The 13,927-nt window shown below is 44.0% G+C and overlaps 1 protein-coding gene across 3 annotated transcripts in view; it reads right to left on the bottom strand.

Annotated features, from left to right (window-relative positions):
* GPR107 (G protein-coupled receptor 107) overlaps positions 1–6,921 on the bottom strand; it is a 38,250-nt gene extending 31,329 nt beyond the window's left edge. For 2 of the 3 annotated variants that reach the window (XM_027687617.1, XM_027687620.1), the window contains exons 1-5: positions 6,776–6,921; positions 2,287–2,409; positions 1,434–1,484; positions 1,093–1,181; positions 266–437 (exon numbers count right to left, since the gene is read on the bottom strand). In XM_027687617.1, the coding sequence (XP_027543418.1) occupies positions 266–437; positions 1,093–1,181; positions 1,434–1,484; positions 2,287–2,409; positions 6,776–6,886 (546 nt within the window). In that variant the 5' untranslated portion in view covers positions 6,887–6,921. The remainder of the gene's footprint in view (positions 1–265; positions 438–1,092; positions 1,182–1,433; positions 1,485–2,286; positions 2,410–6,775) is intronic. The other variant, XM_027687619.1, reaches the window with a different exon arrangement.
* Positions 6,922–13,927: the final 7,006 nt, after the last annotated feature.

The raw sequence follows: 13,927 nt of genomic DNA, 5'->3' as shown, positions 1-13,927 counted from the left end.
GACAACCAAGTTGTCAACCCCTCCTTACAGGCACTGAAGGTCTCCAGTACTCACATTATCTCTCTGCTGGATCAACAGGATTGGTAAACACAAATCACTGAGCAGGAGAGACTCCAGCCCAAAAGGCAGCTTTGTGCACAGATTTACACAAGATGTGCATTAAGTTCTAGCCCAAGGGAACCCCAAAACATGACCACAACACAGTGTTGGATGCACAGCAATGAGGAATGAACAGAGAGAGCACACACAGGTCAGGTTTAGTTGCCTTACCTTTGTCATCTGTATTTTCATTGGTCTTTGGAGGATTTTTACCAGAATCACTGCTTGGTTCAGAAGTTTTTAGTGGCTTGGTACTTAAGGAAGTAACATTTTCCTCAGATATGAATGAAATTTTAGGTAACAAAGAAGCAGCTTCTGCAGAGAACCGTACCTTCACACTAAAAAAAAAAAAACCAAAGAGGTTTTATTACAAATTGAAAGTAAACCAACATTTATAAAGAGGCTATTTGTCACAGCCTACACATAACAAATAAAGGAAAATCAACCTTTCTTGACTTGTATTTTGTAGACAGAGAACAGGCAACAACCAGATGATGACTTACAGCAATGTGGCACTGAACTGTGGGAAAAGTCACACTTTACATCAAATACAACAACAGTAGAAGAAAATTAAGTTCTTCAGCTTTGGTAACCAGAGTCTCCTTAGAAACTATGCTTCCACACAAACAGTTGAGATATTCTTGCAAGAGAAAGCAACCCACCCCCAAAGATACTTCCATAAAATAGATAAGACAATAAAATGGCACATTCAGTGCAAGAGCTGCAAAAGTGACCCAAGACTTCATTCCTTCAGCACAATTAAGGTAGGTTGATGTCACCTGATGTTCCCTTTCCCCTCCAACATGCAGCAAGAATTCTTGGACCATTTTACACTGCAGATTTCTTACTTTTACCCTCAAGTAACCCCTTAAAAAAAAAAAAGGCAAATTACAAATGCAGGAGCTTTCCAAGCCCTTAAAAAAAAATCTCAAGAGTTACATTATCTTCAACTAAAGATGTAACTTTAAAATGTCATGTACACTATTTACTCACACTTTGCTTTCGATGTCCAGAAGTAAAATTACAACAGAGACATCTGGCTCTGGTGTCTTTCTCAAGATACAGTAATCCACTTCTTCATCCTGGTAACATGAGCAAAGCATCTCTGAAGCACCCTCTGGTTTATAAGAAATAGGATATGTTCCCCTCCCAGGTAGAGGTCACCAGTCTTAGCTCAGCAAGTTGTAAAACCAAATTATCCTTCACATCCTGCCCATGCCTAAAGTCCTCCCCCCACCCTTTTTTTTTTTTTATTTCTTCCAACCATTCCCAGAGCATGGTAGACTGTGAGATGTCCCAGCTTAGAAGAGCAAGTTCACTTGTCTTCCTCTTACCAGGTAAGTGGAGAACCCATCATTCCTTGTTCGATCCAAACTGAACCCCACCTATGAGACAATTGAGAAGAATCTGTCAAATTGAAGCCAAACCATTACTGAAAGAGTCAAAGATCCTGCTTTCTAAATAAATCAACCTACATTTAAGGCAGAATCCAGGTATTTGTTTCATCATCTAACCAGACAAAAAAATTTCCAAATATAATAAACTTGCTGCCTCATCCGTATCCACCAAGAAAAAAATATATATTGATTCAAAACCAAACTACATCTAGAGTACCTTGTGTCCCTGAACGTTTTAACTTATTTCAGTATTGTTCCAGGTGTTTTTGCTTGACAAAAACATTTAACACCTTTAGCAATAAGGAAGCTGAACTGTGCAGAAGAGTAAGAACTCAGATCTGTTTTCCAACCTAGCATTTCAGTCTCTCCATTAAAATCCCTAATATATCAAGTAATGTTAGAGTTCTCTAAAAATAAGACTGTCACTGTTCTGGAAACCTCCTGACACAATGACCACATGATGAATAGCAATGCAACAGGACACAATGTGAAAAAAACTCACACCAGAGGACTGCTTAGGAAGTTGGTGTTCAACCTAAGTTATAGATGTGTGCATCAAGTTCAGTAGAAGATCTAATAAGTCAAAAGTTCACCCTTAAAGCAGAATGGAGAGTGCTCAAGGATAAATCTCAATATACATATCCCCACCAATGGCTCACAGAGGGGAGCAAAGCCAACAGCACCAAAGCACCCCCAGTTTGGATCTGACACCTCAGACAATCAAAGGTCTCCAGTGCAAGGGGGATTTCACAGGAGGCTTCCCACAGTCCCTGGACCCAAAGGAACTTACTGATAAACCCTTCATGTCAGAGCCCTTCGGTTGGTTCAGGGAAAGGTTGCTGACATTGACTCTCATGAAACCATCCTTGAAGAAGCCAAAGGTATTCAGGTGCACTTTCTGCCTCACATCATCCTGTAAGAAAGGAAAGCAAGTTTACAAATCACATGCAAAATCATCTGCAGCTGCAGTCAAAGGGAAAGCAGTGTGACAGATGACACTTGTATAATTAGATGTTTCGCCTGAATATTCAAAGAGCAAATTTCTTTAGGATACCTTCAGATATAACCAATTATTTCACTGGAATGGACCAACTTTTCCAATATCCTGAACAGTAAAAACTTAAACATGTCTCTGCTAACTGCCTGGCTATGCTACTGGGAAATATGCAACAGAAAAGTCTGGAAGAATTTAAACATCTGATTAAACAACATATAGCTACTAAAAACACCCCAAAGAGACTGTAGATACATCAACACAGCTATTGTTTGAACACTGACTACTGTCAGTGCAACAGACTGAAGAGGCATTAGGTGACTTCAGGGATCTGACCTAACCCAGAGCTGGGTTTTGGCCAAGTGTTTAGTAAATGCATTGTCACCCCATCAGATCATCTAAGTTAGGCAGGGTCAATGTTTGGACAGTCAAGCACCTCACACAATGGCAAACTATGTGTATGGCATGGATGAGAAAGTTTCTTATGTAGTCCCTTTCCTCCAAATAATTTTTAGCATAAAATAAAAATAATTTAAAAATTAGAGTAGAATAAATATCAAAAGCAGAATTACTTGAGTTAGTTTCTCTAGCAGGAAAATTTCAACATCCTCCTCTGCTCTCAGTCTTAGCTGGAGAATAATTTTCTTCATCTGGGTCTGGCAAGGAAAGTGCAGCTATTGATCCCTTGCCTTGCTCAGCTGATAAAGGTTCAAATACAATGAGCTTTAAGGACCTCACATGAAAAGTAGTCAACATCACACACAGCTGCCACATCAGAGGACAAAAGGTCATATCCCAGTTATTTTGCATTCATAACTCAATAAACAGGCCTACAGCTGGACCCTCAAACTTACTGGGTCATTAATCGGAAGAAAAGCAGAAACAAAGGAACAGAAATTAAAAAGCAAGTTGAAAATGTGATTTAGTGACAACTTGTCAAGTGTTTTAAAAATAAAAAAAATTGTTTCTTCCTCCTGCTTCTTGTAGGAAAAGATAATCACGTTGCAGAGTCCTCTAACAAGAGAAGTCAGCTGCGAAAGGCTGACAAACTGTTCTGGAGAAGGTCCTGGAAGACTGAGCTAGGAACTGTACAAGTACAAAAAGTTCTCTCTTCCTCTACCCCAGCATTGATTCTGACATCTCTGCATAAAATACTCCTGATGCATAAATCTCACTCACTGTGATAGCAGGACACTAATCCTGACACAGCTAACCTGTAATCCAGCTGTAATAAGATCACCCTAATAGAATCAAATTAACCTGGCAAATAACCAGATGGTTCACCTAATGCTCAGAAGAGGAAAAAAAAGTTAAGTGACACATGACTGCCAGCAGATGCTTTGTTCACCAGAGCATTACAGCTCTGCTGTCTTTGGGTTCTAGGTCACTGACCGTGCTTGAAAACAAGAGCCCACCTGGTTCCTCTAACGCTGCTTGTGATGTAATTTCCCAGTCAGAACAGAAAGTTAATACTGGCTCCTTACAGAGCACAGCACGTATTTAACCACATCTGGGCACAGAAACATTTGCCTGGGTGATTATGTGAGGGGAGTATGGGGGGGATAAAGTGTCATCCAGCCACAAGGTGTTTTGCACCTTGCAAACATGAACAGCTTCTTAATCCAGAGCACTTGCAAGAGCTGTTCAGTTCAATTTAAGTGTATTTACTCAGTTTACTGATATGCTCCCCCCCCCAGATAATTAATATACAACACACATCACTTTCCTCCCTGGTTTTATCTCAGCTTTGAGTGCTTAGAGTTTACAGATTTAGTTCACAAATCCTTCAGCTTTACATGATCCCACACACAAACACACTGTCACCAGTTGCCACCAAGCAACAGCAAGAGCATCTCCTGCTCCACATATTGACAGCTTAAAGACATTGGCTTACCAATAATGGTCTCGCCTCTCCCGGGAGGTTTAAGAGGTTGAAAGAACTCAGCTTTTATTTATAATCACTCTACTGACCTCAGAAATATTTAAGTTTACAACAAAGGTGTGAACCCACACAAGTGGATACTCCAGCATCCAAGTTGTTAAACACTGTGTTGCCAGCTGGAAGGTTTCTCTTGGAATCTGTAGCTTGGTTACTCACTAACATTAAACTTAACTCCATGTCTGACAAAGGCCTCGCTCAGACTAACTCCCTCATTCTCTGGGACAATTTGCATTATGCAAAACAAAAGGCTTCAATGTTCTGGCATTTAACTGTTAAGACAACAACAAAAAAAAATTTAATTTTTGTTCAAGAGGAACATTCCAACTACCAGCTACTTCTGGAATCGTTGGAAAATTGTTTCTGTCAGCCTTCCACACCGTCCAATTTTTGTAGGGTTTTTTTGTTAGGTTACTAATGAGGTTTTTTTTCATGTCTCATTAAACTAATTAGGCTGACAACAATTGCTACTAAGGAAGAGTCTCCTCTGTCAAAGTTAGTGTACCAGCAAGATTCAAGCAAATCACTTCTGTAACTCAGAAGAAATAAACTGTTTTGTATATTTTTATAAAAATAGTTATTTTTAGAACTGGAAACTGCACAGACTGTTGCTGGTTTTTTTTCTGACAACAAAACAGCTTCACCTTAGCACGTTAATTACAAAGACACAAGAAAGAAGCTGTTCTAACTTAAGCAATAAAAGCTTGTTTGAGGAAACCTAATATCAAACACTCCCACAAAGCTGAGGCCTTTAGCCTGGCACAGTGTCAAGGCACACTTACAAGTAAGGAAGGAGCCAATGGCAAGAACACCAGAAAGGAGACCTCACCGTGAAAAGGGCTCAGTTGTTGGAGCCTGATGTTTACATAAAGGCTGTAAAGCGGGGGATGAAGCAGAAAGGGAGAGACTGTGCTCTAACAATAAAGCTCATGTTTATACAGGGGGTGGATAAAGGCATTAACTCACTTCTACTCCTCACAGCACTTGGTGGGTCAGTGTTGCAACTTGCACAAAACACCTGCAAAACTAAAAGCACACCCCACTCTGGTGGGAAAAACCAGCAAAGAGGGCTTAGTAATTGATCCAGGCAGTGAAGAGACACTCTAACACAGACTTGAAGTCAAAGCTTTGCTGCTGAGAATACTTTCTCGAGGCAAGTTTGAAAGTTTTCTACATAAGGGTAAAGGATCCCCCCAGGAGAAACTCCTCAGCACTCAACCATTTGTCACAAATTCCTCAAAACAATAATGTAACCAGCACAAACCTCCTAATTCACTGCTTTAGGGAGAAGTTTACTTTTCCTGAAGCAGAACAATACTCATGTGGTTGCACTTTAAGCAACTACATAGTCTGAACATCCCCCAGCACTCACTGTAACACAAAAGCTGAAGGGGAATTCCTGCAAAGTTCTGGCACTCTCTCTGAACTGGCACAAGAGCACAGCAACACATTTACCACTTTATTACACACTTCCAACCTTTCTACTGGCAAAATATTGCAAGTTGTTGACAAATAAAATTATCAATCTGAAGACTTACAGAGCCTTCATGAGTTACACAGAAGCCCTTAAAAGCACCATCCCACTTGCACAGTTCCTTGAAAACGTGTGCATCTTTCCAGGCAAAGCACCACAGGAGCTGCACATGTTCACGGTGACCTCCAGAACTGCCCATCCACAGCCCTGAATAACCAGTTTTTCTCAAATACAGTCACAGCACCACACGGGGCTCTTCCAAAGCACACCCAGCAGTGCACGGAACCAAACAGAAAGCTGCCAGCACCAGTTTCCCCTGCCTTTGTTATCGCTTAAGTAGTGCAAAGCAGCTACATCTGGAAGGGTAGTAAGGCAGCCAAACACCCTTTAAAGTGGAGTGGCCGGTGACCAGGACAGGAAGGCAAAACTTAGTTAAGAGGAAATTCAATCGCAACCCCCTTGCAGAAGCTTCCCCCTCTCTCTTATCACACCCAGCCTTCTGCCTCGCTATTAGCAGAACGCGAAGCAGCTACACCTTCAAAACACTGCAGTTCCGAGGCCTCTTCACACGCTTTACCCGCGGCTGAAAAAGTAGGGACGGGACTGTGGAGACAAGGGGTGAGAATGTAACGGCAAAAGCAGAACACAGCCGGGCCCGGCCGGGCTCAGGCGCAGGGGGAGACCCCAGGGCGAAGCGAATAGGAAGAAGGGTCAGGGCTGTCAACGGGACGGCGCTGGAGAGGTGGGCAGACCGGCCCAAGGCGACGGGAGGCGCGCAGGGCAGGGCCGGGCCGCGCTCACCGCTCCCCTCTGAGGGAGCCCAGCGCGGCCGGAGGAAGAACCAGCGAGGCCGAGGGCGGCGCGGACCTTACTTTGAGGGTGAGGTGGTGGACACGGGCGCTGGCGGGGCCGGCACGGAGCAGGAGGAGGAACAGGAACAGCAACAGCGACCCCGGAGCGGCCCCAGCGCCGCGGGCCGCCATGTTTGTTCCAGCGTCAGCGTCCCCGGCCCGCGCCGCTTCCGGGTCAGGGCGGATCACGTGACGAGGGAGCGTCATGTGACACCCTCCTCCCCACGCCCCCGTGAGGGACGTTCCCTGTCGTGGGTCATTGGAATGGTTTGGGGTGGAGGGATCCTTAAGGATCGCTGCTCGCTCTGCCGGCAGCTGCTGTGCTACACGTTCGAAGCATCATTTAGACTATCCCACTCCCCCGTGTGTAGGAATTGGAAGACCCGCTGGGTCTTGTATGGTTGGAATTGAGGCATTCAGGTGTCCAGAAAACCCTGTAAAATGGTACGGTTCTCCAGTGGTTTCCCTATGACTGAGATTGATAAGCACCCTTGCTCTTTTTTGTTGTAATTTCCCAGCTGGAAGATGGAAATGATACGCAGAGGTGTCAAACCTATAAATGTGTGAAAGATGAACACAGGTTGGTCAGGCAAATGACAGAATGGTTCGGTTTGGAAGGGACCTTAAAAATCATCTTATTCCACCCCCTGTCATGGGCAGGGACACCTTCCACTAGCCCAGGTTGCTCCAAGCCCCGTCCAACCTGGCCTTGGACACTTCCAGGGATGGGGCAGCCACAGCTTCTCTGGGCAACCTGTGCCAGGGCCTCACCACCCTCACAGGGAAGAATTCCTTCCATATATCAAACCTAAATTTCCCTTCTTTCCTTTTGAAGCCATTCCTCCTTTTCCTATTGTCACCGCAAAGTGTCCTTGTAGTCCATAAATTCTGCATTCCTTGTGTCCAATTTCAGCAATATCTCTTTCTCCTGGGCTTTGTTCACTGAAGCACGTCAAGGTTGGTTTAGCAAAACGTAAGGTTTCAGTAATTTTCCCAAACTGTGTTCCCACAATAGCAGCTTATGACAAACCTTGTTAAATGCTGGCTACAGTGGAAAATCACACTGCTTGTGATTAATTAAAACAATTAATTAGACAAGTTATTAGGAAAGTTATTAGGAAAGTTACATCATTTCCAACACCAGCACTCCAGTTGCTGATGAGCAATCCCCCTTCAGCTTCTCTGGAGCTGGGATTAGAGTATTGATTTTTAATATTACCTAAAAAAAGGTAACAAAGAAAAGGATTTCTGCTTCCTTACAGGAATAGTTTTGCAGCTATTCAAACATTTAAACTAGCAGCTGTAGTCCCACTTAAAAATGAAACAACAAGCAGATTAGACCTGCTTTCCATGACTTTTCTTGCTCAAACCAAGGGTAACACAAGAAGCTGAGTGAACAAGAATAGCAGAAATTAAAATGTCTTTTTGGTTAACACATTGTTAAAAAAAAATTGAAGGACTATGCAATTGGGAGCAATGAATGTAAATAAATATAGTTCTTCATGGGGAGCCCTGTGCTGTCAGCTCCTGGAATTCAGACATTCTGATTTTCCCTTTCAGTGTATGAAGTAACAACAGTGCAAGTTCTGTTGCCTAGACATAGAAAAACAATTGGACTGGACCAGGTGAACAGCAAAAATGCAAATAAGGGTGAAAAGGCAGAGAAAAATAAATAGCCTTGACCTTTATTTTATCAAGATTATGTAGAATGTCCCATCTTTATTTAGAGAGGTGACTCAGATGTTACCGTACATTTCTTCTTGCAATTTCATTTCCCCCTTTTATATTCTTAGATAATAAAATAAACACAGAAATTTTGCCATCGGCCAACGAAACCTGGACTGGTACCAGAAAATATCTGGAAGCAGGAAAAGAATCTGTTTTTCTAGTAATATTCCTTCTCTGGGCAGTACATGTGGGTGCCACTAGATGTCCTGGCAGCATCAGCCCTTGCGCTGCACGGAGCCACACAAGACAGGTTGTGAGAAACGTATGGAACTACAAACATCAGATGATTTATTCTAAAAAACTCTGGCCCAGATATTTTCTTGGAATTAGTTCTGAGGGGGGGGGGGTTTATGCTGTAATGATTACAATTCCTGTGCACGGACCACGTGGGAAACCTGGAGAGTTTTGACTCCTAAGAAACAGCTGCTTTGCAACCACAGCTGTGGCACAGGGTGTCCTGCCTTGTTCCTCTCCCGAGTACCAGGCACACTTTGACTGCTTCAGTGGTCAAAGAGCACGTGGCATTTCCCTGTAGTTCTGGATATTGATTCATCTGAATAACCTTTCTTAGTCTGAGGATTATTCCTTAGAGAAATCAGGGATTTTTATGCCACAGAGTAGAAACTGTCTGAAGATCTTTTATTTTTTTCAATGTTTCTCCAACTATTAGGATATTGTAGTAACTAAGTTCTCCACTTACCTACACTAAATGATTGCAAAAATAGAATTTATAACATGCTTACTTTCTTTGTGTATTCATTTCTCTAAGAATTTTTGTGTTAAAAGATGCCTGTACCTAAATTTACATCTCTATCAATATGCAAAACAGCTGCTGTCCATCACGTAACAGAAACTCCCATTACTATATTGATATGTTTTCATTGTGGCTTCCAGACAAGATTCTCTATGCTCTAAATGTACTGTTCCAGCACATATAGTTATTCTTAGCCTGGATATCTTTTTCTTCACTCTGTCATTTTAAGCAAACATCTAATTAGAACCCTTCACACATTCTGTTAATTTTTTTTTTGTATATCATGGGCAACTATTGGGATTGGTACAAGTACAGAGTGGGGAGATGAGCAAGATAAAACAGACACAGGGCAGGAGCCACTCAGTCCCTGGGCAAGGAGAGAAGAGCAAACCCGGGGTTGGAGCTGGAAACAGCCAAAATCCAGGTCATCTGGTGAGTTCCCAGCCATGAGACAGGGGCAAGGCTGAGCTGAGAAGTCAATCTGCAGTTTGGGTGATGGTGACTAAGGTCAGTCACAGCCTAACAATGTGCATCCACAGGGGTGAGGCAGGTCTGCAAAAAGGCCAAATGTGAGCCAGGCTCCACATCAACAGGGTTTATAACCAGGCATAGGCTGAGCTGGAGTCAGGACCCCCTACAACATGGGACAAAACAACTGGGCTTTCAGACCAGAGCTTAAATGGAGCTCCTGGGTGCATGGGCAGAGGCCCCAGGCGGGGCTGGCCAGGGCCATTAGGCTTTATTACAGTTTATCAGGTCTTAATCAGTCCCCTCTGGGCCTTGATGGGGCATTAAAGAGCACCCAGGTCCCAAGCTGTGTGTCTGAATGACCTGTGCAGTGTTGTAACAGCAGAAAGGAAACAGCTGTGATGGTGATGGCCTCGAGGAAAGGTGTGTCCTCTTCCTTTCCTGGTGCTGTTTCAGTCCCAGTGTATGAGAGGTTACAAGCAGCATCCACGTTCCTTATCTTGGACATGGATGATATGGGTAGAGTTATAAAATCAAAGGGAAGCAGCTGTACCACTGATAACTGGGAGGAAAGGTAGGTCTTCTTCCTGCTCTATCCTGGAAGCTGGAAGTCCTTGTTCTTGCTCTGAAAGTTGTGATTTCTCTTTCTTTGCATAAGTAAACAAACAGAGAAAAGGGCTTAGGTTGAACCGCAGTTTAGGGATTTATTTTATCTCCTTTATGTAGTTTCTCAGTCATTTAGCAGCTAATATGGCAATTTTCAAATGGGATTGAGGTTTTCTAAACAAAATCTTGGCTTTCTAAAAAGGGAATTACCTCTGCTTGGAATTATGAGCTGAATCTGGGAGTGTTCTGAATCATAACAACAGGAGGGGTAAACACAGAGAATTTACAGGAATAGGCCCATATCTGGAAAACAGATCTGCATGGTCTTGTTCTCAGCATGGCTGAGGGAGAACTCCTACCAGCTTCTGTGTTGCTCAGATATGGAATATGCAAACTGAATAAATAAGGGCTAGGTAATGCAACTTATAAGTGTCATTTTGAGTTATTTTTTGAGACTGAGAACTACTCAGCTTTCCAGCATCCACTTCAGCATAAAGGGCTCTTAAAGCTCCTGTCATTTCTAATTACATTAGTAATTAGGGACTAGCCAAGCTGCAGGCCCTGTTGTTTTGGGCACTGTACAACTGAAAGTAATAATGTAAGTGGCAGTCCCTGCCTTGGAGAGTTTCAGGCTAAACAATAAAGACAGTCAAAGAAAGTCCTGTTCTAGAAGCATCTAGAATTTTATTTAGGTTTTATCTTGAGCCTCTGTCCACACAAATTTTGATATCTTGTCTTAGTTTTTTGCATAGCTTATTCAAATGTACCATCATAATACAAAACTTGTATTTCTGGCCTTTATCTTTCTGGAACTGGTGGAGCATTTCTATCTCTGGTGTGGACAGGTTTCCCTGCCCATGCTGGTGTAACAGGTTTACCTTGTTCCCCTCCCAGCTCTTTGTGCAAAAGGAAATTCCACAGCAACCTTACCTCAGATGATACCAGTGCTGCTTTCTGTTTCTGTACATTCTTTTCCTACAAGTATTTATGGGTTAAGCTCTCAAAAAGTCTCGATGCAACTGTGCTGTCTGGTTTTGCAATGTGTGCTGGATGGATGTAGGGCTAAGGATAGTGAGTCTGAGTCTGTGGAAGTATAGACCCCTGGAAGATTGTGGTTGTGCTTCAGGCAGCAGGGCAGGCTTGAATATTTAAATATGTTGGCAGTAGAAAGAAGAAGTACTCTAAAATGAGTTGAACAGCATGTCTTTTAGTTGTTGTGAAGTCAGTCCTTCAAAGTAATAATTTCTAATGATGAACAAAAGCGTTGCCAGTTCTGTCTCTCTTCAAAAACAGCTGTGTGAGGAGCAGCATTCTACTCCCATGTTCAAATCAATGGAACTCGGATAAAAATAAATGCAATTCTGTTATTAACATAACATTTGTCTTCATTGTTGTTCTAAATGTTGGAATTGCTTAATATGTTTTTCTTTTTCATGTAGGGTAATAGCCAAGCATCAGTGGAAGAAGTCCATTAATCCAGAGGAGATAATGCTTGTTGTAGCAGCTGGTCAATTTTTATCTTCTCACATCAAAAGCATCCCCACCCTCTATAAGCAGAAGCTCTTTTCCCCAGGTGAACAAATATCCTCCCCTTTTTTTCTCCCCATGTAAGTCTCTCATGAGTTGATGCAGCAATAAATATATCAGTCTCAAGCTCTTTTTTACATTTGTTGTAGCTGAAAAACAGAAATGCAAAATGAGATTAGGTGACACAGCTCAAATAAATGACACAGAGGAAGAGGAGCACAAAATAAATATTTCTCTGGCAAGGAAATGAGCCATTTTCTACAAGGCCTGTGTAATTGCTACAATAACCCACATTTATGCAAAGGCAGATAATTTGGTTATTTTCCTTGCTTGCTTGTTGAGTGTGTTGGTGACAGATGGTGGATTTAATATTCCCGGATTTGGGTTATTTTGGGGGTGGGGGGTGTATATACTGCTTAGCTGAGTTAGAAGTCAGCTCTTGCAGTTAGTTCACAGAATCAATTAGGTTGGAAAAGGCCTCTGAGATGATTGAGTCCAACCTTTGACCAATCACCGCCATGTCAACTAGACCAGGGCACTGAGTGCCACATCCAGTAGTTCCTTGAACACCTCCAGGGATGGTGATGCCACCACCCCCCTGGATAGCCTGTTCCGATGTTTAATCACTTTTTCTATGAGGAAATTCCTCCTAATGCCCAACCTGAACCTTGCCTGACACAGCTTAAAGGGTTCTAAGTTTTAAGGGTGTGGATTCCCTTCTTCTCTAGGGCACTTGCCTCCTGTACAAATGATCAAAACAGGAACATTTGATTCAAAACCAGCCCCACCTGGCTCAGGAGGAGGGCGGTAAGAGGTGGGGAAGCAGCACCTGAGGATGGGTGGGGTTGGGATCACCACCCCTGCAGTTTGGTGAGTACCTTGAGTACTGAGTTCAGTTTTGGGCTCCTCACTATAAAAAGGACGTGGAGGTGCTGGAGGATGTCCAGCAAAGAGCAACAAGGCTCATGAAAGGTCTAAAATGGCTGAGAGAGCTGGATTTCTTTGGTCTCAAGAAGAGGAGGGTGGGCTGCACTCCAGGGGTACCTCATTGCTCTCTACAACTACCTGAGAGGAGGTTGTAGTGAGGTAAGGACCAGTCTCTTCTACCTGCAGTGAGAGGACCAGAGGAAATGGCCTTAAGCTGAGACAGGGGAGATTCAAATTAGAGGTGGTCAAGAAGCCCTGGAACAGGCTCCCCAGGGCAGTGGTCACCTCCCAGAGCCTGTCTGAATGCAAGAAGTGTTTGGACAACACTCTCAGGCACATGGTGGGATTCTTAGGGTATCCTGTGCAGGGCCATGGGTTGGACTTGATGACCCTTCCAACTCAGGATGTTCTATGATTACTGTGACTAGAGGAAATGGCCTTAAGCTGAGACAGGGGTGATTCAGATCAGATATTAGAAAAGAGTTTTTTCACTGTTCAGGTGGTCAGGCATTAGAATGGGTTGCCCAGGAAGGTGGTGGAGTCACCATCCCTGGAGGTGTTGGGTGTGGTGCTGGGTGATGTGATTTAGGGGTTGTAGTTGGTAATGCTGGGTGGACAGTTGGACTTGATGACTTTAAAGGTCTCTTTCCATCTTGCTGAGTCTATGATTCGATGACTGTGCCAGCAGGGCTGCCCTGTGGGCAGGGAGTGCCAGCTCCTTGGTGACCGAAGAGGAGGCTGAGGGGGCACCTCATTGCAGTTACAGCTTCCTGGTGAGGGGAAGAGAAAGGGCAGGCACTGATCCCTGCTGTGTGGCGACCAGTGACAGGAGCCGAGGGAACGGCCTCAAGTTGTGTCAGGGGAGGTTTAGGCTGGATATTAGAAAGCCATTCTTCCCCCAGAGGGTGGTCGGGAGCTGGAACAGGCTCACAGCACCAAGGCGGACAGAGCTCAAAAAGCATTTTTGGACGGCGCTCTGGGGCACAGGGCGCGACTCTTTGGGGTGGCCCTGTGGGGGGCTGAGGGCTGGACCGGGCGATCCTTGCGGGTCCCTCAGCCCGGCGTGCTCTGGGAGTCACCGAGTGGATTCCGCCGCCCGAGGCGGGGCCGCGCCTGCGCAGCGCCCGAGCTGTCACTCGCCCCCCCCCGCCCGCCCCGCGCGG

The sequence above is a fragment of the Neopelma chrysocephalum genome, unplaced genomic scaffold, assembly GCF_003984885.1.
Source record: "Neopelma chrysocephalum unplaced genomic scaffold, ASM398488v2 Primary Assembly neopelma1_74, whole genome shotgun sequence".
Lineage (NCBI taxonomy): Eukaryota > Metazoa > Chordata > Aves > Passeriformes > Pipridae > Neopelma > Neopelma chrysocephalum.
The sequence above is the reverse complement of the archived record's forward strand: the minus strand, read 5'-3'. Positions and strand labels throughout refer to the sequence as shown.